Source organism: Dipodomys ordii, unplaced genomic scaffold, assembly GCF_000151885.1.
Source record: "Dipodomys ordii isolate 6190 unplaced genomic scaffold, Dord_2.0 Scaffold137, whole genome shotgun sequence".
Classification (NCBI taxonomy): domain Eukaryota; kingdom Metazoa; phylum Chordata; class Mammalia; order Rodentia; family Heteromyidae; genus Dipodomys; species Dipodomys ordii.
This window is the reverse complement of record NW_012267353.1, coordinates 653,389-678,580: the sequence shown is the minus strand read 5'-3', so window position 1 is coordinate 678,580 and position 25,192 is coordinate 653,389. Positions and strand designations below refer to the sequence as shown.

Here is a 25,192-nt window from a genome sequence, read left to right as displayed (position 1 = left end):
TTTCTTTTTGCTTATGTGGTGCTGAGGAATCGAACCCAGGGCCTTGAGCATGCAAGGCAAGCGCTCTACCACTGAGCCACCTTCCCAGCCCTGTTTTGTATCTTTTTAAGAGATTTTGTGATGATCAGTACTTCTAATGATCTCAAGCTATGGAAGAGCTGTTCTCTTTCATCTTTTTTTAATTTAACTGCAGAAGGCTTAAAGTAACTGTTGTAGAGGCATTTTCAAATACTATAATAATTTAGACCCCTGTGTTTGGCCTGGGGTAGCCCCATGTTCTTGGTTGGTTTTCAGAGTGCTGTTGTTTTGTTCTTATTTATAGCTATTCTCAGATGTGCGAGACTGTGCATGGCTAGGCCTCTCATTCCTTCTAAATTTTAGTCCTCTCCCAGTGTGAATTCTGTTAAAGGGCTCTAGGTCATGGTGACATAGAAGCCAGTGACAAGGCCATGGTGCCACAGCCTTTGTTCTTTGCTTGGGCAACACACAGTGAGTTCTTTGTAACACAAGTGACCTGTATGGCCAGGAACCTGTTTACTGTTGCAGTTTTGACACAGCACAACCAACATGCCCTCAGCACCAATGAAGTTGACTATGCCATGTCACAAAGATCATTCTCTGTGTCTCTCAACTAGAAACCAGGGAAGAGTCCTTTCTGCTCATCCTCCCTACTCCTTTACACAGGCCTTGACCTGAGTTAGAAAACCAAATATGTTGGTCACGACCAGTGTTCAGATTTGCACTAAACCATAGATATCAGCGATGACCTCAAGTTACCATTCACGTAATGTAATGGCTCCTTTGTGTAACCTCTCTTTCAGTTCCTGTGTGAACATATTGGGCCACCATATCAAATGAATTTATTTCTTAGATTCAAAGTTTATCCGATTACTGCGGCTCTGTACCATGTTCCTTGAACTCCCCAATGTCATTATCACCTCTGCTTTGCTTTTTCTTAAAGGTATGCAAAATCCAGTCAAATCAAGACTGTGTCAAGCAGCAAGATATTTTTTAAAGGAAGTAGATTTCGATATAGGTGGGTACCACTAGCAATAGGGTTGGGATTGGGGAAGCAGCCATTTGTACTTAATTGTTTTACTTGCAAGTAAGTTCACTTGGGGTTATGCCTTTGAGGTACTCTACCATTTCCCTTCATCACAGTCTAGTCATATGACTTTCATCCTCCATAAGAAGGTCCCCTAATTGAAGAAAGAAAGGGGTGGATTTTCACTTGTGGCTCAGACCACTGTGATTCTAAAGGAAAAGGGACATGTGTGCATGCTTCCTCCTCCCCTCCCCTCCCCACCCTCCCCTCCCCTCCCCACATTTCCACTGATTGTCCATGTACATGCATTGTGTTCTGTCTTTTGCAGTGGCAAAGTTGCCAAGGAGGTGGTAGAGGCAAGCTCCAAGATCCAGAGGGAACCTCCCGAGGTGCACAGGTGAGTGGGGTGCTCCCTCAGCTTGTTCTGCAATGGACATGGGGATTTAAAAGTTGGCTTTTCACTTGGAGCTGTTGGCTCATCCTAGCTATTCAGGAAGCTGAGATATGAGCATCCTGATTCAAAACCAACCCAGGCAGTAAAATCCATGAGACTCTTATCTCTAATTAACCTCAAAAAATTGGAAGTAGCCAGGTGCTGGTGGTTCATGCCTATAATTCTAGCTACCCAAAAGACTGAGATTGGAGGATTGTGGTTCAAAGCCAGTCCAGGCAGGAAAGTCTGTAAGACTCTTACCTCCAATTAAATATATTAAAAAACCCAGAAGTAGAGCTGTGGCTGAAGTGGCAGAATGCTAGCCTTGAGCACAAGAGTTCAGGGACAGTAGGGCCCAGGCTCTGAGTTCAAGCCCCAGGACTGGCACCAAAAAATCAGAAGTAGAGGTGTGGCTTAAGTGGTAGAGCACCTGCTTTGAGTGAAAAAGCCAAGTGAGAGTATAAGGCCTTGACTTTAAGCCTCAGTACCCATACCCTCCCACACATACCATGGCTTTCCCATAATGTTGGCTTATCATGTGTGATGCTCTGAGTCTGATCCCCAACACTATAAAAAAACACTAAAACAGCTCTTTTTCCCCAATCTTCAGCTGTATATTGAGGACCCTATATGCTGTGACCCAAGTATTAAATATGGCCACACCCACCCCAAATTTGGCCTGGCTGTGGCATGAGAAGAGATGGGCCTTTTTGAATCATCTGCTCTGCAGTCACTGATTAGGTCTGGAACATCACATGAACGAGCAGGGTGTGCACCAATCTCCTGGCCACACTCCCTTGTCCCACCTGGTCTCTCACTCACTAGACAGTTCCTATTGGCCTCACTCCTTCTTGGTCTCTGAGGGAAGAGGCTCACCTGTCAGGGGTCCTTTATTTCCAAGGGTCACCCAGAGGAATGAGGGCTTGGTCATTATTGATTTAAGAGTATGCATGTTCATGAAGACAACAATTGATGGTAATTTTAGGGATTAACAATCATCTTGGCCTGGCTGGGCCTTCACTCTGTGCACAACGTACACATTCCACTTCTGAACTCTCAGACATGCTAACTACTCTAATGCTGAACATGCTCAGTATTGTGCCTCCTCCTCTTTAAGGCAACATCATAAGCTAAATTCCTCAGAAAATTCTCTCCCATGCTGGCAGCAGCCCTCCTTCCTTCCTTTCCTATCCTTGGAACCCAGAGGAATTTTATTTATGTCTCCTCCATTTCTGGAGTGTGCTAGGTAGGTACCACTCCTTGTCCTGACTCTGTGTGTGTGTGTGTGTGTGTGTGTGAAATGAGGCCAACATGGCGAGGGCATCGGGATGATTCTTCTCTTACAAAAAGACAGAATCCCAATCAGCAGGAGCTACCATGCAGATGCATACAAATTATGCTTTGGGGTGGCCTGGTAGAGCGCTGGCACATCATATGCGGTATCTCCTGCTTCTTAAAAAAAAAGCAGAATAAAGCTACAGAGCTAGGGAAACTGAACATAATGGCCAAGCACCGCCATGCGCACCTGAACGTCCACAAGGCTGCCCATCAATGAGAGAGCCTTTTATGGACCACAGGATGGGGTCTTCTGCCAACACTACAGCCATTCCACACAGCAGAAAGGAAGAATAGGAAATGACAAAATTTTCTTGGAATCTCTGGTTTGGAAACAACCTCAGGGATCACTTCATTCATTACTTCTACAGGAATTGCTTGACAGGAAATTGAGTCTTGGATTAGATAAAACAGAGTCAGCCAAATTGTTTTGAGTGTATGTGTATGTGCACCTAAGCCTAGAGCTCCAGTGTCCTCTTCTCTTCCCTGAGCTCTTATCTCCATGGCCCTTGCCACTCTGAAAGCCTTGGGCATTCTCTTAGAAGGTGGCAGTAGAGGCAGAACTGTCTCAAGTGTCTCAGCTCAGGTTTTCGTCTCTCACTTTGAAGTGGAGCATTTGATTTTAAAAAGAAAAGAAAATACTCAATGCTGAAGGAGTCCTCATAGACTTGGCAGTTAGGCAAGGCCAGGACATATGCCATGATTCTCTACGTTTGAAATCCATCCGCTGGCTTACTCCAACAATGCAGCCACCTTACAGCTGACTCATGCCTAGAACTGTCTCAAAAACACTCATTAAGAAATCTATTGTAGTAGAAAAGCTTCCCTTGGGAACTGAAGATGAACTAGCAAATGTAGTTTGTATGCACTTTATTACTTTGGATTTTCTCAACAGTTCACAATATATGTATGAAAAATAACATACCCATGTTAGATCTAAAATACAGACATATGAAAACATATACAGCGCCATATGCACATGTACACACTGACTATAAAATATAGTACGTGAGGGGTGGATTCCAATGGTATAACTTTTTTTTTTGTCAGTCATGGGGCTTGAACTCTGGGGGCCTGGGCATTGCCTCTCAGCTCTTCAGCTCAAGAAGAGTGCTCTACCACTTGAGCCACAATGCCACTTCCAGTTTTCTGAGTGGTTTATTGGAGATAAGAGTCTCATGGATTTTTCCTGCCCTGGCTGGCTTTGAACCACAATCCTCAGATCTCAGCATCCTGAGTAGCTAGGATTACTGGTGTGAGTCACTGGTGCCTGGCGGTATAACTCTTTTAAACAGCTAACTTATAGTTTAAGAGAAAATGAGGTAAAAGGAATAAAATTTTATAGGAGGTGGTAAGTATAGTGAATATAAACTGCTAAAACAAAATATCATGGACTGGTTAGTTTATAAACTACCCAGTTCTGGGGCTGGGAAGTTCTTGATCAAGGCACTGACAGATATAACATCTGATGACATCAAAGGGGACACCTTCTTTCTGAGTCCTCACATGATAAACTCCCTCAGACTTATTTTATAAGGCCATTAAGCCTATTTATAGGGGTCCTGAACTCAGGACTTGCCTCTTAGTTCCATTACATTGGAGATTAGGTTTTAGGGAACAAATTCTATTCCTCTCTGTATCCGTTACTAGAGAGTCTAAGGTAAAAGTCTGCTCTAGGCGGCATCTGGCCTAACTCTAAGCAGACTCATAGGCCCTGTCCAAAGCCATGAGCCACTACTGTAAGCAACACAGAGATGGTTCAAAGTTGTAGAATGTCCATGCCATAGTCTGTCAGGAAATTTAGTGGCTATTCAGTGAGCTACACCCTTCACTCACCTTTCTGAATGTCCAGTTGATTGATGGCTGACTCCCCAGTCTGTTTCAGGTATCTTTTTAAAATGCTGTATGGTCACCCAGTCTTTGGGGTGATGACATCTGGGAAAGTATATTTTCTTTCACTGTGTTCCACTGGGCCATGGCAGCATGTGTCAGGAACTTGAGGACAAGCAGATGTGTGCATCTGGAGGGTTTCACATCTGTCCCACTGGCAAGTCCACTGAGTACATCCAAAGGCAGCTCCCAGCTTGGGCAGTCACTGAGAAGGAGGAGTCAGTGTTTACAGTGGACACCAACCTCACCTGGCTTGTGTCTGCTTGCAGAGTTAACATCACTCAGAGCCGCAGCTCACACTCCTTGAACAAACAACTCATCATTAACATGGAGCCCCTGCAGCCTCTGCTTCCTTCCCCAATTGAACAGGAAGAGGAAATTCCTCTGGGTGAGGGTAAGTCCAGACATTGGTTTTAGAGGCCGGCTTCAGAAAAACCAACAAATTTAATAGCTAATAGGTGTTTTTTAAAATCTTATGTGAAAACATTAATGGCACTAGACCTGCACAGTTCAATAAACCAACCACAGCTATGTATGGCTATTTCAAACTAAGTCTACATTTATTAAAAATGAAAGCTCCAGTTCCTAAGTCACACTTGCCAGATTGCCAAAGCCAGGTGGGCAACACGGGACTGATGACTGCCATATCGAAGACTGAGGAGAACGTTTCCGTCATTACACAAAATCCGAATGGAAGCCAGTGTTTCCATGACAACCAAGATTTGTTTATAAAGGATTTCCAAGCTGGGCACAGATGGATAATGTCTATAATTCTAGCTACTCAGGACGCTATGATTTGAGGATCACAGGTGGAATCCAGCTGGATAGAAAAGTCCATGAGACTCTCCTGCAATTAACCAGCAAAAAAGCCAAGTGAGAGCAGAATGCCCTACATTCAAGCTCCAATACTATCACAGAGAGAGAAGGGGGGAGGTAAGAGGAGGAAAGGGACAGAAGGGGAGATGGAGAGGGAAAGAGATGGGAGCCAGTGGCTCATGCCTCTAATTCTAGCTACTCAGGAAGCTGGGATCTAAGAATCAGGGTTCAAAGCCAGCCCTGGCCAGGAAGTCCATGGCACTCATCTTCAAATAACCACCAAAAAGCCAAAGTAGAGGTATGGTTCAAGTGGTACAGTGCTAGCCTTGAGTAACAAGCTAAGAGACAGTGCCCACATGCTGAACTCAATCCCCAGGACCAGCACACACACAAAAATTCTGTCTGTTTCTACACTGCTCACCCTTTGTGCCTCCACGTCTCCCTAGACTCTTACTTCCTTTTCCACAACTATCTCATCTGATAGTTTTGACACAGGCTACATGTATAGTGTCCATTTTTAACCTACAGGTTGTTGCTCCCCTTCCCCTTCCTCCTTTTCTGCCTCCTCTTCTTCTTTGTAAATACTTTATTTAATTTAGAAAGTATCTCAGCACACCACTTGCTGCAGACATATGGTGAGACAAATCTCACACTGTTAGTAATTTCAAAGTAAATTTAACAACAAACGCACACAAAATTAAGTTATTAGAACCCTAAATATAAACATAACTTGCTTTTCTTTCATTCATCGATGGAGACCTGGCTATTTGAGAGGGCAGGACTCTGTCTGCCAAATATGACTTAACTTCTGCTTGAAGAGTTCTTTCCTTAGGAGAAAACTGTTCAGTTTATAATAAGAAACTGCCATGGAATTCAGTCTTCAGAGAGGAAACAACAACCAGTCACTCTGAAGCATAAAGGATCTTTTCTCGAAAGGATACTTTGATGATTAATGAGGAAAGTGGTGGGTAGTCAGATGCCAACATTTCCCCAGGTAGAGAAAAAGGTTGGAAAGCATAAAGGATGGAGTCTCAAAAGACATTTGTCTTCAGCTGGCCACAAGATACCTGGTTATGAGAACTGTCTTGTTATAATAGCTCTTGCTGTCTGTCCTAACCATTTACTGTATACGTTCCATTGTAAGTTCATTTTATTAGCCCAAGTGCCTCTGAAGCTATGTTACTTGTCTGTTTTTGTGCATGTTTCAAGTGAAAGAAAAACGGCCTTTCTTTCTTATCACTGATGATTTATAGACTTCATCTCATATGCCTGGAATATTACTTTGAATGAAAGCCATTTTTTGAAGGTAATTATTATCCCCAGTTTGAACGAGGAGTGTATGAGTAATAAAGAAAGGGAGAGAAAAGACACTTTATGCATGAAACTCTGCAAAGAGATAGCATAAATGGGAATAAAATTTGGAAGGCCAGACTGAACAGCTGTATGGAGAATGTAGATAGGCTACCGCTGCCTTCAGAGCCCCCTGGGTTATGAAGGAGGCCCTGGGTCAAGCTTTACCCCAAACCTTTTACTCCATTCAGTTACAAAATTCCATTTTACTCTGTTTTTCTATAGTGAAATTTTACTGCTAAATACTAGCCTTGTCTTTTACACAACTACATGTACGTCATAATTAAGTGCAATAAACTTTTAAGTACTATCCTATGGGATAGGAATCCATGAGCTACATTTTCAATTTTTCCTGTTATTTGCAGAAAGCATCTTAAATTCTTTCATCAGCTACAAAGCTAAACTGGTAGGTCTATCTCTTAAAAGTAGCCATATGTGTATATATATGTTTATATTTATTTGTATATTATTTATATATTATATATTTTTATAAAAATTTATATAGAATATAAATATATTTTATATACAAATATAAATTTATATAGTAAAATTTTCCCCAGGAGATTTGCCCCAGGACATATTTATGGGATTTGAAACTCAGACAGATCATAACAAACTTTAGGATATAGAATCAATTTCAAATGAAGAAAATGGGCTGGTGTCATGGTTCAGGTTGTAGAACATCTGTATAGCAAGCTTGAGATTCTGAATTCAAATCCTAGTACTATCATAAAAGAAAAGTAGAAACAAAATAGTGTTAATAAACAGAATGATACTTTCAATCTAGAATAAGAGCAGAACTACATTAGGTACTATGAAATTCAAAGTATGGTTCACACAGTGGATGATTTGTATTCTTGACATATCTTTATTGCTTATCAAACCTCTGTTCCATGTCTCTTGTCTTTGAGTGTCAAACAGTGAGAAGAAGAATACTGAATTTACAGGTTTGTATTTCCCGAGTATATAAACAGAAATCAGACATGGTGAGACATGCCTGTAATTACAGCATGTAGTATGCTGAGTCAAGAGGATTGGAAATTTGATGGCAGCCTTGGCTACATAACAAGACCCTATCCCTACCTCTCATTCCTAAAATAAAATGGCACCAAATTTCAAGAGGATAGAAATTCCATAATTGGCACTCTAACACAACAGCTATACAATTGGTAGAGCATACCTCCAGTGTGCTGGTTGCTGTGCATTATAAAGATGAAGCTCTTCTCTTCCCCAGTGTCTCAAAGCAGATTAAGGGATGACAGTGGGCTCACAGAGTCCATGAGTAAGTTCTACTTCTGCTGACTGAATTGTGTGATCACTTTTCTGCCTGTATCATTGGATATCAGTGCTTTGGGCTGTCTTGGGAGTGACTTGTTCTTTAGTCACCATAGAGCATCTGACATAACATTGGTGAGGAAAGGAATGAATGGATGAAGCCATAGGAAGAAGTTGATGTGCACGGTCTGGTCCACATGTGTGGTTGGAGAAAAGAGGAGACATGAAAAGGAGAAGGTGACTTAGAAGATCAGGAAATAGCCAAGATGAGAGTGGGTCTTGTATGACCTGTTGGGACATTTAGATTTTAACCTGATAGTCCTGGAAAGCACTGAAGGATTCAGACATGGAGATGAATTGATTGGGAACTGCATTTCATATCACTGTGATAGTGAGTGGAAGAATGCTGGAGCTGAGGTCTTCAATTATTATTATTACAGACCTCTTGAACAGGGCACTTCATTCTTGGGGCACTGTCTTGTGCACTATAGGATACCTAGCAGCCTCTCTGGCTTCCATCTAGTGCATACCAGAGCATTCCATCAGCCTTGGCAACTCAAAGTATCTTTATATATTACCAAATATCCCTTGGGGTACAAAATGACTCTTTTGGAGAGTCACATAACCCATGCAGGAACCACTTCAATAGCCCAGAGAAGAAATAGACAGGAGCTGAAGAAAGGCAGAGAGATGGAGAGGAGGAGGCAGCAACAGATTTAAGACTTAGGACCAGGATTGTGGAGACAGTGTCACTTGCTATGGGGACACAGAAACATTGGTCTCATATCATCTATGGCCTGTGCTTGTCTCTGAGATACTAATACAAAACTTCAACCTCTTTCAAGAATGAGACTAATGAGAGACCCAGGAAAGCTTCAGTGGCACATTAGCATCGCACAGGGAGTCCATGGCAAAAAATGATTCTATTTAGATGTTGGAGAGATGTTGAGAGGATTCGGCATTGATGGTGTTTATCTGAGCCTCACATAGTGGGTGGAGGATCCTCAGATGCTACTGCTTGGCTTTAATGTGGCCGTTCCCCCTCTCCAAGCCAGGACTCACATGATTATTTGGAAGAGTTTCAAAACACACATTCACGAACTAGATCCAGAAACAGGTCACTATCAGCAGCCCAAGTCCAGTTAAAAAGTTGTTTGATTAGGAATGAAGAACAAATTGATTTAATAGAACCATGATGCTTGGAAGCTCCAAAGTGAGGTTCTGGGAAGGTTCTGGCACCTTGTCTCCCATGATGGCTTTGGAGGTCTGTCCCTGCTGCCACCATGGCTCTCAGAGGTCATAACCACACATTTGTCTGACAAGCTCTTTTCATTCATCCCAGACCTTCAATCTTCTCAACAACAGCTGGGCCAAGTATTGTAGCCCTGATAACTCCACTGGTGTTCTGGGAGAGCGTGTGACCCCATTCACCCAAAGGACAGCTGGAGGCTTAGTTCTGAAGTAGGCTGTGTCTGTGTAGAAGGAAAACAGTCAGTTCCTAGGCACCACTCAACAACAGGAATGTTTTCGCTGCTTACCCCAAGGTTGCTGGGTTACAAAATCCAGGGAAGTACTGTAGTGGAAAACTTTGGATAAGAAGAGATAACAATTCTATGCCTCCCATCAGAAAGAATGACATCGCCCCATTTGTTAGGAAATGGAAAGACTTGGAAAAAATTATATTAAGAGAAGCAAGCCAGGCCCAAAGAAACATAGATTCCATGGCTTCTCTTATTTGCAATAACTAGTATATGTCTGAGACAAACAGAAAAGGTCAGAAGCTATGTCTATGACCATATAAGATGATGCTAAGCAAAATGAACCCCAAGATAGGGACACAAGTGGTTTTTTCTTTCTTGCTATTGTTTTTTTAACATATTTATAATGTACTATGTGTTTATTTTGTTTCTTTGGTATTATCTTCCCCCACGATATAACCTCTGTTTTCACTGTATTTGATGTCAGTGCCCTGCATCTTGTATATACATTTTTCTAATTTGGAGAGGGAAAGGGGAAAAAACAAAATGCTGAAATAAGTATACAGGTTGATCTATTGTAACAATGAGATGTACAAGACACTATGTTGAAAACAAACTTTACAACTTGGGGGGGGAGTTGGGGAGGTGGGAGGGAAGGGATGGTAGGAGAAAAACAAAGGAGGAAGTAACAATATTCGATAGGAAATGTACGCATTACCTTACTAATGTAACTGTAACCCCTCTGTATAGTATCTTTACAACAAAAAACATATTTAAAAAAGAAGAGATAACAAGCCATTTTGAAAAATGCTCCTTTTTGAGTATTGGAGAATTGCAAAAGAAGAACAACTTGAAAGTGGGAATTGTTCTGAGTGAAAATATTATCTCAATGAGTCACTCAGTTGAGTAAATTCACTTGTAAAATGGAGCAGCTTCTTCACAGTGTCATTAGCCACAGGCTCTTGTGTTTCATTGAGTAAACCTCATTCAGGAAGAAAGATGGATTATGGTATAAGCTCCTGAGAACTGACCAGTAACAGTTAGTGACACACTCTTCTCTGTCACAGTAACGGTGCAGGTTGGCATGTTAGCCATGATGGGGAAGCCATGCTTTCCCTTGGTAAATAAAATGAAATAAGAATGAAAAATATTTGACTCCTTCTTTACCCACTAGCCAATGGAGAGTCTTGAAATGACAATGCTGTTGGCTAAGTCAAAGTTTGTTTCAGGCTGAATTTGCCTGAGCCTGAAGACTCTGTCAAAGAATAGCTGGGAATTGAAGAAAGTTGTAAAACGAACTCCCTCAAGCCAGCCATAGCACTGTGCCTGATATTTTTTTTCCAGTCAGTCTTTGGGCTTGAACTCTGGACCTAGGCACTGCTCCTGAGCTCTTCAGCTCAAGGTGAGTGCTCTACCACTTGAACCACAGCACCACTTCAGGTTTTCTGGTGGTTAATTGGAGATAAGAATCTCACAGATTTTCCTGCTTGGGCTGGATTTGAATTGTGATCCTCAGATCTCAACCTCCTGAGTATCTAGGATTACAAGGCATGAGCCACTGGCGCCCAGCTTGTGCCTATGAATTTTTGTTGGTATGTATCCATGTGTAGATGATTGCATACACATTTGTCCTAAATATGACAAATTGTGTAGTCTTAGTTTTTATTCCTGTCCTGGGGCTTGAACTGAGGGCCTGGGTGCTATTCCTGAGCTTTTAGGTCATCGCTAGCAGTCTACCAGTTAAGCTACAGCTCCACTTCTGGCTTTTTCATTTTTCCACTTCTGGCTTCAAATTGTAATCCTCAGATCTCAGCCTCCTGAGTAGTTAGGATTACAGGCTTGAACCACTGGTGCCCAGCCAGGTGGTGTGTGTGTGTGTGTGTGTGTGTGTGTGTGTGTGTGTGTCAGAGACAGAGACAGAGAGACAGAGAGAAAGGAGGCAAGGGTATTTAAAAGTTTACTTCATGTCTATTGCTAACCATAGATGGCTTAAAGTGGCTTCACTGAAATTCTAGAATGACTGTGTTTGAATATGTGAATATTTGAATATATTTATAGTATTGTCCTCATCTATCAAGAATGCCCCCCCCCCGCCAACAGGTACCTTATGGGGACTCCTGCATCTTCCCTAGGCAGCCCTTTCATCCTCATTCCAGGCTGAGCCTTTCACAGCCTGCACAATTGCTCCAACCCTATCATTAGTGAGGGCTCAGCCCAATGCTGTGGTTGCACCACAGCACCTTCCTGCTCACTCTGGCATCCTCTCCCTCCCTCCCTCCCTCCCTCCCTCCCTCCCTTCCTTTCTTGCTTCCTTCCTTCCATTCCATAGACAATAGCTCAAACAAATTAACTTTCCTCTCAATTAAACCAGTTCCCTTTGGTTTAAGTATATCAAGACACATGTGTTATTAGCAATAATTAGCACTAGTCTTTAAGTTTTTTCTTTTCTATTAGGTCCCTTGAAACAGCTGGAACACTGCTTATGCATTCAGCAAAGATTCTTTTCAGTTAACTATTACTTGAGGATGGCAGACTCATTAGAGCTAGCTTGAAGCCTTGTATCTGCCACCATGTTTTGTGATTGCTGTTGTATTTTTTCATTCTAAAAAGAATAGATCATCTTCCAAAAAACATTGAAAGTATGGAAAACATAAATGAGTAGAAAAAATTCACCTAGATTGGCAACCTCCTGGCTGTAATCCAATGTTAACACATTAAGAGTTTCCTGTGCCTTTTGTTTGTTTGTTTTTGCTGATACTAAGGCTTGAATTTAGGGTCTGGGTGGTACCCCTGAGCTTTTTGCTCAAGGCAGTGCTCTACCATTTGAGCCATAATTCCACTTCTGGCTTTTTTGTGATTAATTGGAGATAAGAGTTTCACAGAAGGGCTGGGAAGATGGCTCAGTGGTACAGCCCTTGCCTTTCATGCATGAGGCCCTGGGTTCAATTCCTCAGCACCACATAAGCAAAAAGAAAAAAGCCGGAAATGGTGCTGTGGCTCAAGTGGTAGAACACTAGCCTTGAGCTGAAGAGCTGAGGGACAGCGCCCAGGCTCTGAGTTCAGGCCCCACAACCGGAACCACCCTCTCCCCAAAAAAAGAAAAGTTTCACAGACACCTTGCCCTGGGCTGGACTTCAGACCATGATCCTCAGATCTCAGCTTCCTGAGTAGCTAGGATTACAGGCATGAGCCACTGGTGCCCAGTTCTCTATGTGTTTTAATATGGCTGGATCACTGGACACACAATTTTTAAAACTCTTGCTCTTTTGTTTAAATTTAAAATATTAGTGCAGGAAGATATACTGTAAATTGGGCAATAGGTAAAACAATGAATTAGGAATGTATTTAACACATCTAAATCTAAAATTAGAAGAATTCATATGAAGCACTATATGTTTTGTGAGTGTGTGTATGTGTGTGTGTGTGTGCGTGTGCACACGTGCATGCACACATGCATGCTGGTACTGGGGCTTAAACACAGGGTTTCTTGCTTTCTCTTGGCTTATTTGGTCCTCAACCACTTGGGCCAGAGATAAGACTCTCACAGACTTTTCTGCCTGGGCTGACTTTGAAACTAGGATTACAGGTGTGAGCCACCTCCACCCAGCCCAAAGCAGTGTCTCCAGCATCATTTCCTCATTGCGGGTGCTCCCCAGTGAGCAGCCACTGGGTCCCATTGCTGACAGCCAGGACTTGGCCCTGTCAGAGCTAGCAGGTCTCAGAGGAGCTGAGGAGAGCTTCTGCTTTCATTTAGAATGGCACAATCGGATTAGCAAAATCAAAATGCAGAAGTCATTGTCACACCTATTGTATTCTAGCAGAAAGCACTACAGTTTGGGCCAGCAGCTTCTAGAAGGGAGCAGATAGCAGAGCAGCTCAGGAAACAAGATAAAGGCTTGAGCTAGCTCTACAGAGTCATGTTTTGTGGTCTCTTCAAAAGCTTTTCATCTTCCCTTTGGCTTTCTTCCAAGCTTTTCTCATTCTTGGAAGTCTGGCTTCTGGTTTACTTTAGTACTCTCAAGAAGTTTCCAACACTTGAAAGAAATCTTTGAAAGTTTGATTATTTCCTAAAGCCATAATTGCTTATTTCTGATGCAAGTTAAATGCATTTTATCTTGGGATGATTATGTAGTTTACATTTTTTTTGTAAGTAATGGGATTTGAGCTCACCCTCATGCTTACAAGCAGATGCTCTACCCCAACCCTTTTTTAAAGTTATTTTTCAGGCAGAGTTTTTACTGTGTTTGCATCCTACCTCAAACCAGAAGTTTCCTAACAAGGGCCTCAGAAATAACAGTGCAGCCATCACACCAGTGTTATTTGAAATGGAGTCTCCCTGACTCAGACTAGCCTTGCACTGTGCTCCACCACACCAGTGTTATTTGAAATGGAGTCTCCCTAACTCAGACTAGCCTTGCACTGTGCTCCTTCTGATCTCTGCCTTCTAAGTAGAGTTCAAATGGCATAACAAGCATGAGCCACCATGCATGGCCTTAGTTTACATCTAAAGACAGCCACAGTGTGGTGCTGTCAGCTCTGTAGGTAGCTAATTTTACACAAATAGTTCATTTTATGGCATATAGTATTTATTCTTCAGAACAAATATTTTCAGATATCAACAGTGCTTCATTTCAGTTCTATATCTGACTAATTCAGCAGTTGTTGGCTTTATTAATTACAATGGTTCTCTATGTACACATAGCACTGGTTAGGGTGGTTATATTAATGCTTGGAACAAAAGATGAAACTCAAACTTAGATCTTGGCTCCGCCCTCAAGACGCTAAATGACCAGAGTAAAGTTCTACCACCTTTCTTTTCTTCATTTTCCCAGTCTACAAAACAAGAAAATTGAGCTTGAGCAAATTCATATACTTTCCAGATCTTATACTGTGATCATTTAGCTGAAGGCCAAAGTGAAAAAAAATTAAGATGATAGCTTGAAGTCTTACAATAAGAGTAGGAAGTTGGGGACAGGATTATTTTTCATAGATTATATGGAACATTGAAGATAGACTTGTACAGGAAGTAGTCAGCAAAGTGACAGCTCATTGCCAATCCAGTCCAGCTATTCCTGGCCTGGAGGAAGCAGTCAAGTTTTAAATGATTATGTAAGTACCTAGAGAATATCCTTGATTTTTGTGTCTTGATTTACAATCTGGGCCTTGACAGAAAAGGCCTTGATCTAGCACCTTCTCTCAGGATCTTCCTGAATGTATGGCTGAATGGTGAGATGCTTGGCCTAAATCTCATACTTGGGTAAGTATTGGTGCTGGAATTGTGTCCAGGTTCGCCAATTCCTGGCCCAGGTATCTTATATGACATGAAACAAATGTAAAACCACTTAATTCCGTCTTTTAAAAACATAATAACTAAGAATTACATTTCTTTTTTTTGGGGGGGGGGGTCCGGTCGTGGGGCCTGAACTCTGGGCCTGGGCGCTGTCCCTCAGCTCTTCAGCTCAAGGCTAGCGCACTACCACTTGAGCCACAGCGCCACTTCTGGCTTTTTTTCTTTTTGCTTATGTGGTGCTAAGGAATTGAACCCAGGGCCTCGAGCATGCAAGGTAAGCGCTCCACCACTGAGCCACCTTCCCAGCCCAGAATTACATTTCTTTTGCACACAAAAAATGATAAAAAAACAAACAAACAGTGTGGCTGTGATGTAGCTTAGTGGTAGAGAACTTGCCTAGCCTATGCTCGGTGGCCATAGATTCAGTCCCAGCATCCCACTACCTCCCCCACACACAATCAAAGACAGCATATTGTATGTAAATATGAGGGAGCTCTGGGATTCCATGAGAAATGCTGCCACATGTTTAGGGCTGCATACAAGCCAAAGCACAAGAGGACCTGGGACTCCTTGGGGACACGGAAACAATGGAATGGCTGGTGAAAGGCTGGGTACCAAGTGTGCTGTAGCAAATAGAACTCAGCAGAGCCAGGCCACAGGAAATAGATTCCCCATAGGACCGCTCACTGCCAGAGATTCATGTTCTGATTTTGAAGTTGAATTCATTAAATAAAGAAGGGTTTCTTCTGGGGCTAGTTCTTTCTTTTTTCTTTTTTTTTCTTTTTTCTTTTCCAGTCCTGGGGCTTAAACTCTGGGTTTGGGAGCTATCCCTCAGTTCTTCAGCTCAAGGCGAGCTCTCTACCACTTGAGCCACAGTACCATTTCCAGTTTTCTAGTGGTTTATTGGATATAAGAGTCTCATGGACTTTCCTGCCCGGGCTGGCTTTGAACCTCGATCCTCAGATCTCAGCCTCCTGAGTAGCTGGGATTACAGGTGTGAGCCACCGGCTAGAATTACATTTCTTTTGCACATAAATCAAATAATAAAAAGAAACAGTGTGGGGCAAGGAAGGTGGCTTAGTGGTGGAGTACTTGCCTAGCATGCTTAAGGCCCTGGGTTTGATTCCTTGGCACCACATACACACAAAAAATAAATAAAAAGTTATTTTAAAAACAACAACAAACAATGTGCTGGAATGTAGCTTAGTGGTGGAGATCTTAGAGATCTCATCTTAGAGATGAGTTTGCAAAGAAGAAAAGAAAGGATGTGTTTCTGCAACATTGAAATGCCTGTTCATGTCAAAGTTCCAGGTGCCTAAAATAGATGTGAGATCTATCTGCTCTGGTTACCGCAGTGATGCATCATTTTACATGCTTCTGGTCTAGCACTTGGTGAAGCAGCATTAGTCACCCAAACAGTCTTGGCCTTTGCCAAGATGTTGATGGGTGCTGTGTCACTGTGATTTAAGCATTGTATGGTGGCCAGTTATATGGAGAAGAGAAGCCACTTGAGTGGACACGGGCCACAGCATGAGTGGGGGTTCTGAGGTGCTGGGAAGAGTACTGGACAGTGTGTGCCAGGATTCATTCACTCACTCACTCACTTATTCATTATTCAGTTGCTAAACATTTACAGTTCTCTGACAAATTCTGGCCACTAACACCACTTCCATTTAATTTCCTCTTCTGCAAAACTAGGTGAGATGACATTAAAGCTTCCTCCACAGAACTGGTCTGTTACAATTCTCTTCCCCCCACCCCAGATTTTGATATTCAGTAGGTCCTTTTGGATTACTCATCTGTGTTTGAAAGCAAGAGTTTGGCTATCTTCTTTATAAATGTGGTAAATGAAAGAGGCAGCTTATGGCACTATGATTTCCAAAAGAAACCTACAGTTGTCTTCTTTTCTTTTCTTTCCAGCAAAAAAACTGAAAATAACAGCCAGCTTAAAAGGGAATACAAAATGAATGTTTTGCTACTTGAAAGAGCCCTTACTTCCTTGAGCATTTTGTCCCTTCGAAGTTCAACTGAGAAGTTTTCAACCCCTATGAAACATGTTAGGTGCCCAGACGTCTAATAAGTACATAATATTGTTACAATTGCAGTTAGCACTTATTAGGTGATACAGCATATCAGGCATCCAGTTATTAAACATCACTATCATCTCCATTTTGCAGAGAAAAAACTACAGTTCTGCGAGCTGATATAATTTTCCCAAGGTGGCAGGCTGACCCAGGTGAACTCTTAACAGCTGCCAATACTGTATTATCTAGGAAGAAGTAACTAGTAATGATGTGATAATGAGACAGGTAGTGGACAGGCAGAGAATCTGAACTTTAAAATCTGCACTATCCTCCTCTTGAACAGTTAAAAGAGACAAAGGATTGAGCATGTGTTGAAAACTTGACTAACTTTCATTGAATAATTCTCTGTGAGGCACTGATTTGAGCGTGTCTTAGTTATTAACTTGATTCTTCTTAACAACGATCTGTGGGAGGTACAATGCCTTTAGAAAACTCATAGCCATGGAGACTGAGTCTGAGATAAAAAGTGAAACAGTCTGGCTTAAAATCCAAGGATACCACCTGAGCCTGTGATTTAAGCCATATTTTCCACAACCATTTGATGAGTTCTGGTTTTTCAAGAAGCTTGCATCATAGCAGGTTTGAAATTCCTGTCTCATTTCCTTGTCATTCTAACCTGTAGAGGAGGTCTTGACTCCAGTTTTACCACTGAGGCACAAGGGCTCTAAATTGTCCAATAATTTCCATTTGCCTACCAAGTGGAGCCAAGCTGAATGACTTACTCAAATCTATGTCAGAGTTTGTTTCAGTAGCAGCTTTTATTTCTGAACTCTAGTCCTCTTGTATTCTTGTCTGTTTTAGCAGTGTTTCTGGCCTCTTATTTTGAAAAAATAATTTTCCTCTTCACACATCCTCTGCTTTCTCTGGTCTCTTGCCATTGTCCTGACATGAATTCCAAGTCTCCCCCACCAAAAAAAACCCCACAAATAAATAGGAACAGGAGAAGTGTTTAAGGGCATCTGAATGTTGTTCTCTGGAGCACTATGGACCAAGGAAAAGCAACACAGTGCAGTGGTGTTCAGATCTGTGGACTGGTGCACATCACTTTCTCCCTTTAAGAAGGAAGCCACATATTTGGGCAGGATTAGACAGGCAGAGAGAAGTGGCCAGGACCACACAGAATGCCCTGATTCATTCTCTTTCTCTAACCCAAAGCAGATAATCCACAAAAGAGAGTAAAGGTGTTTGCTTAAGAGCTCTGAAAATTAGAATTAGAACAAATTAGAATAAGAACAAATTTCAAGAGTAAAGGTGTTTGTTTGAGAACTCTAAAACTTAGAATTAGAACAAATTAGAATAAACAGATTTCAAGAGAGGGAAAATGAAAAGTGTAGGCAACAATATCTATTATAACTGGATGTAGTTAAAAGTATCAAAATGAGCCGGGCAGTGGCTCATGCCTGTAATCCTAGCTACTCAGGAGGCCAAGAGAAAAGAAGTAGCTTTGGGCTAAACTTTGTTCAGTTTATCTGACTCATTTATATAATGTTTAAACAGGCCAAAGGAAAATTATCTCATGTTTGAGTTCAGGCCCGCAGCCTTATTAACCATAGGCAAAGGAGCTATTCATGGAGAGCCCTGATTTTCAAATTTGTTTGTCAGAACTAAAGATATTCAACAGTGCTTAAGAACCACTATTAGCGGCAAGTGAGATAAGACTCATGGGTACCATCCCAGGGCCACACCTCTGTGTCAGTATGATTGTTTTGTATGTGGGAATGCTCCTCAGAATTACTTCATGAGGAGAACTGAAAAGGGTTGAAGTTTTAGTGAATTTTTAAGTTGACAGTTTCAGCTCTGAAAGGTTTTTTTTTAAGCTCCAGTTGGGAAACAGACTTCCTCTTGGGAGTAGGAGCTGGGATTGATAACCTCTGAGAGGGAGTAGGAGACACCTAGGGACTCCAAATGTGACCTTCCCCATTTCAAGTCACTGGGCTCAGCTGACCATGCCCTTCACTACTTCCAGGATTTAATAATTGGCCTTATTTTATTTTTTTTCTGTAGGCATTTTTACATGTCTGAGGTCACATTGTTCATATAAACATGCATTTCGTATTTAGTAGTATATTGCAGTCATTTTCTCATATCATTAAATTCCTCTAAGCAGGAGTTTTAATGACTATACAGGATTTTACCACCACAGGTATTTCACCACTTTCCTGTTGAAGCTGAGAATTTCTGATTATTTTTCCAGAGAAAATTTCTCAAAATGTAATTCCTGGGTTAAAGTTGCCCTACCTGTAAAATTTCATCTGTGTTGCTGTCCAGAAATGCTAAATCAATTTATATTTCCACTGTGAAGTATAACAATGCAGAATCTCAGTTGACAGCTCTGAATGTAAACATTTGTTTCATTAGACAAGAAAATAGAACATTTTATTAGAAGGTCATCTTTCAGCAGCAATCACTATTTAAAGTAGAAAAGCTCAATTAATGTGAGAGAGTTTTCTTTCTCCTAAAAATCCAGGTGAGAAAAACAATATAATGACATAGAAATGTAACTGAAGGACAGTGTGTGAGGCATAGCCATTAATGAGCTGAATTTTTTAAACTTATCACTTGTCCTGAGAAATGAAGACAGTTTGCTTCCTGAGAGTTCACACAAGGCCTTGAGCACACCTACACTCAAGCGTTCCAGTGCAGGGCTTTCAAAGAGTTCAGCATTAAAATGTGATGCCTGGCCCCTGTTTTTCGAGTGAGGAGCACTCATAGTTGTCCTTCTGATGACCATTTTTTCCCCCAGGGTCGATGGATCTTATTTGAATTCTGAGTTTCAGATAATGGCTTTGCCACTCACTACATTTATGGATTTGGTCATATTTTTATGGACCTAAGCGTTATCTATTGTATTCTAAAATATTCTCCTGAGTCTTGGCTGTAAGATGAAGGAAATGTTAGCATTGCTGTGTGGATGGAGATGGAGCAAGTGAGAGCTGTACTGTCCCCTGTGGCCACCGCATGTGGCTGCTGAACACCCCCAGCTGGACTGGCCTAATACACCCTAGTCTAATACACTCTGTCTCCTATAGTTACATGTTGAACTGATACTACTTTGGATACCTTAGTTCTGGATAAAATAGGTTATTAAAATTAATTGCATTATAGTTTTCTTTAAAAATGCCTTTTCTTTCTGTTTTTGGTGCTGGTTCTGGGGCTTGAACTCAAGACATAGGTGCTGTCCCTGAGCTATTTTGCCACCTGAGCCACAGGTTCACTTTCAGCTTTTTGGGACTGAAGATAAGAGTTTCATGGACTTGCCTGCCTGGGCTGACTTCACTATGTGATCCTCAAATCTCAGCCTCCTTAGTAGCTACAATTATAGGCACGACCCACTAGTGCCAGGTTGTTATTTCTCTTTTTAAAATTATGGCTGGCATTATATTTTGTATTTTTATTGGGCATCTCTAGAGTATATTGAAGGTTTAATAAATATTTTTTCTTGTGGGTTATACCTTCTTTGTGGAGTTACCCCATTGTTGTCTTATCATGGGGGCATTTGAGTCTTGGGACTGAGTTCTCTGATCTGTGTGGGTTTGGAAAGGCTGGGCAAGGGTGATGCATAAGATTTCATTGTTTGTTAGAGAAGCCAGTGGAGAGTCTAAAAATAGCATCCCCCTCCCCCTCCCAGCTGCATTCCCATCTCATGAGTTATTTCTGTTGGCTGTGTGAGGAACCTGACATTTGATTCACTCTCAGCGTGCCCTGCCTCAGTCCTTTAAAACAGAATGGACAGTTAAAGAAAGGTCAGAGCTGCTATGGCTGGTTGTGGCTGCCTTGGACCGTGACAGGCAGAGAAGACCTAGGGAGCTCGGCATAGTAAATATGGCAAAATGCTTGGTCAAGATCCAGACTCGACGAAGCCTCCAGTTGCATATGGTGAACCACTGTAGCAGTAACGTGTTTGTCCGTCTGCTGAGACACGGCTCCAGGGTCACAGCTCGAAATGCCGGTACGTGCCATGCCCTGGGCTGTCATCCCAAGCCTAGAGAAGGGGCGTGCTTCCAGCTCACCACTGGCAACTCCAACAAGCCAAAGGGGGATGTGGTGTCCAAGTTTTTGATAAGGATGGGAAGGAGGAGGGACTAAAGCAGAGACGGGCAGGAGAGAGAGTGAATGAGCAAGTGCTAAAGGAAAACAAGAGGCCTCATTCTGTAGTTCAAATAAATGGCATCAAGTTGTCAAAAAGACAAATGATACTCGTTAATCAACACTTTCTGGGAAGAAGGGGGTGGCATGTGTTCCTCCAGATTGCTCAGTAATCAGAGATGATGGGAAGGCAGATTGGATGATCAAACATAACTCCCTCTTTTCCTCGTTTAAAAGTTAAGGATCGCAGTCAGTGTTCAGGATGAGGCAAAGCTCCCCTTATCTTCAAAGCAGAGCTTTGCCAAAATAGAAATATCAGCTGAAGAGTTGGGCTCAAAACTAACATTCTGCCAATTTTTTCTTATTGTAAATACCATGTTTTATGTTATTTTATGGTCCTTGGGAGAAAGAGAAATTAAAATCAGAATTTAAAGTCCAGTCCTACAGATGTGAAAAAGCAGTGGTTAGATGTGAAGAAGCCATGGAGACTATCCATGCATATGTATATATGTATACACACACATTCAAGCAAAGTGTATTTGGGGAAATATCTGGAACTGACCATATCTTATGAACAGTTTTTGAGCTGATTGCTGAGTTAAGATTCAATTAATCATACTTGTATGATGATGTAAGTAATGCATGATATGTTCCCGTTGTAAAACACATTTATTGTTTGAGACAGAATCTTGTGATGTAGCCCAGACTGATTGTAAACTTGTGATCCTCCTGCCTCCCAAGTGCTGGGATTAAAGGTGAGCATCACCATGATAGGCTTATAAAGGATTTTTTTAAAGCACAAGTATGTAGAATGCTTTCCTCTTCCTCAGGATAGATAGACAGAGAGACAGAGAGACAGAGAGACAGACAGACAGACAGACAGACAGACAGACAGACAGACAGACAGACAGACAGACAGACAGACAGATAGATAGATAGATAGATAGATAGATGCCTAGGATGTAGGATTTGTAATGGATGGGTTTATTATAGGCATACTATTTTATAATTTTCCATTATATATAGGCATCTTTTGAAAATACCAATAAACTGGATTCAATGACTTGTGCCTACAACCCTAGCTATTTGGAAGATGAAGAACTGAGGACAGTAGTTCAAGGCCAGCCAGGAGAAGTTTCTGACACTCAATCTTAACTAATTAAAGCTGAGTCCAGTGGGATGTGCTCCATGATTCAAGTTGGCCCAGGCATAAATGCAAGATCCTATCTCCAAAATAACTGAAGCAGAAGGACTGGAGTGTGGTTCAACTGGTACAGTGCCTGACTATCAAGTTCAAACATCAGTACCATTAGCATTATCCCTACCTCTGGTCCTCAACTCTACCCAGACCTGAGTTCCTCCCTGCCCTAGAGAGTTCCCACCATATAACTGCCCACTCCATCCCTTCCCCCCAGACCTACCTGTGCACTTACCTCCATACTACCCCAGAGCTACCCACCTTGGATGGGGGCAGACACCATACTGCTCCCTCTCCTAGGGGAGATATGGCCCCTCTAATAAACCTTATAATAATCTTTCTCTGTGCCTGCCTGCCTTTGCGTGGTCCCCAGGGCTGGTTGTGATGGATCCTAACAAGTACCATGAAAAAAAGCTAAATTGTATTATGCAATGTGGAGCTTCAATAATTGACTTATTTAATCAACCAAATTATTGTTGGAAATCGGTAATGCTTACATTTTGGCTTTAGCACATAGTAATGAATTTAGAAACAGGCATGGCACTCTACCACTTGAGCCACAGCTCCTCTTCTGGCTTTTTGGTAGCTAATTAAGCGTCTTTTGGACTTTTCTTCCTCGGGCTGGCTTCAAACCACAATCCTCAGATAACAGCCATTATATGACTATTCACAAATAATCATTTGTCATTTGCACATTTGTCATTTGGAATTTGCCTGTTCATTTACTTTACACATTTCTGTTGGGGCTTTCTTTTTGTCCTTCATTTACAGACTATAGGAATTTTTAAAAATTGAATATTCATCCTTTGCCTTTTCTTCCTAATTAATGCTTGGTAGCTTTGAACTTTTTTTGATGTTAACTTTGTGACATAGGCATTTTTTCTGTCTGTGCAGAACTTTGACCTGTGTAGCCTTCATCATTTTTGCAAATTCTGAGTTTTAGTTTTTTTTTTAACAAGTTGCCCTTGTATCCAGATTATAAAAAAACACTTCTACATGTTTTCTCATGATTAATCCTCTAGGTTGCATTATATGAAATTACTGAAAATCCACTACTTTATCCTACCAGAATGATTCACATGGTATCTTATATTTGTTTCAGTTTAACTTTTTAACTTCTTTGGAATTTTAATTTTAATGTATATGTATATGTATACACCCCTATTTAGCAATGTTTGCATAAAATTATTTTCATTAACTAATTTCCATGATATTCAGAGGCATGTATAAACTACATATTTGAGCATTTCTGTTCCATTACTTAATTTTGAATTACAATTTTGATTTCAAATGGGTTTCCCCTCATATTGTTTGTTTTTGGTTTTGTTTTTGAGTTGTGGATCCTGGGCTTGAACTCAGGCCCTGAGCACTTGTCCCTGAACTTTTGTGCTCAAGGCTAGTACTCTACCATTTGAGCTGCAGCTCCACTTCCTGCTTTTTTGGTAGTTATTGGAAATCAGAGTCTCATGGACTTTCCTGCCCAGGCTGGCTTTGAACTGTGATCCTCAGAGCTCAGCCTGCTACATAGCTAGGACTTCAGGCATGCACTACCAGCACCCAGCTCTCACAGTGCTTTTTTGTTTTGTTTTTTTTTTTTAACATTTATTGTAAAGGTGATATTCAGAATGATTATGGTTACCCTGGTCAGATAATGAGCACATTTGTTTTTCAACAGTGTCACCTTTTTCCTCATTTTCTCCCAGTTTTCCTCCTCGTGAACCTCCTCCCACACAACTTATATATTATTTCATTTCCAACAGAGTGTCTAGTGAATATCACAGCTGAATTAGTTCATCCTTTGTCCCACCATTTCTGAGCTTTCCCTTCCCTTCCCCAAATCCTAAAATCTTATATACAAGACAAATGGTACAGAAATTTTTTTTTACTTCCCTGGGAGGTCTGAGGCCTCCCAAGGACAGTCTGCGCCCCACTATGTTTCCTCCCAGTGAAAAGATGGGGGTCCAGTCCCCCAGTGAACTTCCAAGCCCCTGACCCGCGAGCCCTGTTGCACTGAGGCAGCTGACCTGCCTGCTTGCTTCTGCTCATTGTGGAACCATCTCCATAACATGTGTGCAGTGGGCACCCAACTGGCCGCTGAGGGAAGTAAACAACCACTGGCTTTTAGAAATGGTTCACCCGGTTCAAAAGAAGCCATGCCTACAGCTTCTTATTTCTTAGGGATGGCATGTAGAAAACTTTGTACAGAAAAAAATGTGGGATTAAGGCTAGATTTACAGGTAACCTTACTAGCAACAAAGATCTTGTCCTGGAATGATGTTCTGCCCTTCTGAAGACTGTCAGCTGTATCCACTGAGCAGCTATGCCCCACCCATCAATCCACATGGACTTTAAGGCCGCTGCTCTTTTGCCCATTGACCAGATGGGGGAAACTGAGGCTTGGGAGGAAAAGGGGCTGTAGGCAGTGGCTGGAAATGATAGAGATTAAACAGACAGACAGACAGATGTTTCACTGACACATGATTACCCAGGATCCACAGAAGACATGTACATCCTCTGTGTCTTACACTCTGTGATGTGAACAGAATGTCAGCTATCCACCACTACTATTCTTTCTGCTCTTTCTATTCAGCCCTTCCTTCTCCCATCCCTGGCAGCCACTGATCTTTTTACAGCCTCTGTATTGTACCATCTGCAGCCTTTTCAGATCCTTTATTTTCACTGAATCATATGAACTTAAGATTCCGCCATGGGTTTTTTTATGGCTTTTCTATTCAACACTAAATGATGTCTACATAGACTCATTCTTGCTCAGCCAACTTTTTTCATTGTTCATGTGGCATTTCTCCATTTACCTTCCTTCCTTTCTTTCTTTCTTTCTTTCTTTCTTTCTTTCTTTCTTTCTTTCTTTCTTTCTTTCTTTCTTTCTTTCTTTCTTTCTTTTTTGTCAGTTG

General features: G+C 41.6%; 1 protein-coding gene across 2 annotated transcripts in view; it reads left to right on the top strand.

Moving 5' to 3' along the window:
• The window catches only part of Frmd3 (FERM domain containing 3), a 272,266-nt gene that overhangs the window by 230,847 nt on the left and 16,227 nt on the right, over positions 1–25,192 (top strand). For both annotated transcript variants that reach the window (XM_013031085.1, XM_013031084.1), the window contains exons 11-13: positions 962–1,036; positions 1,374–1,442; positions 4,973–5,097. In XM_013031085.1, coding sequence (XP_012886539.1) covers positions 962–1,036; positions 1,374–1,442; positions 4,973–5,097 — 269 coding nt within the window. The remainder of the gene's footprint in view (positions 1–961; positions 1,037–1,373; positions 1,443–4,972; positions 5,098–25,192) is intronic.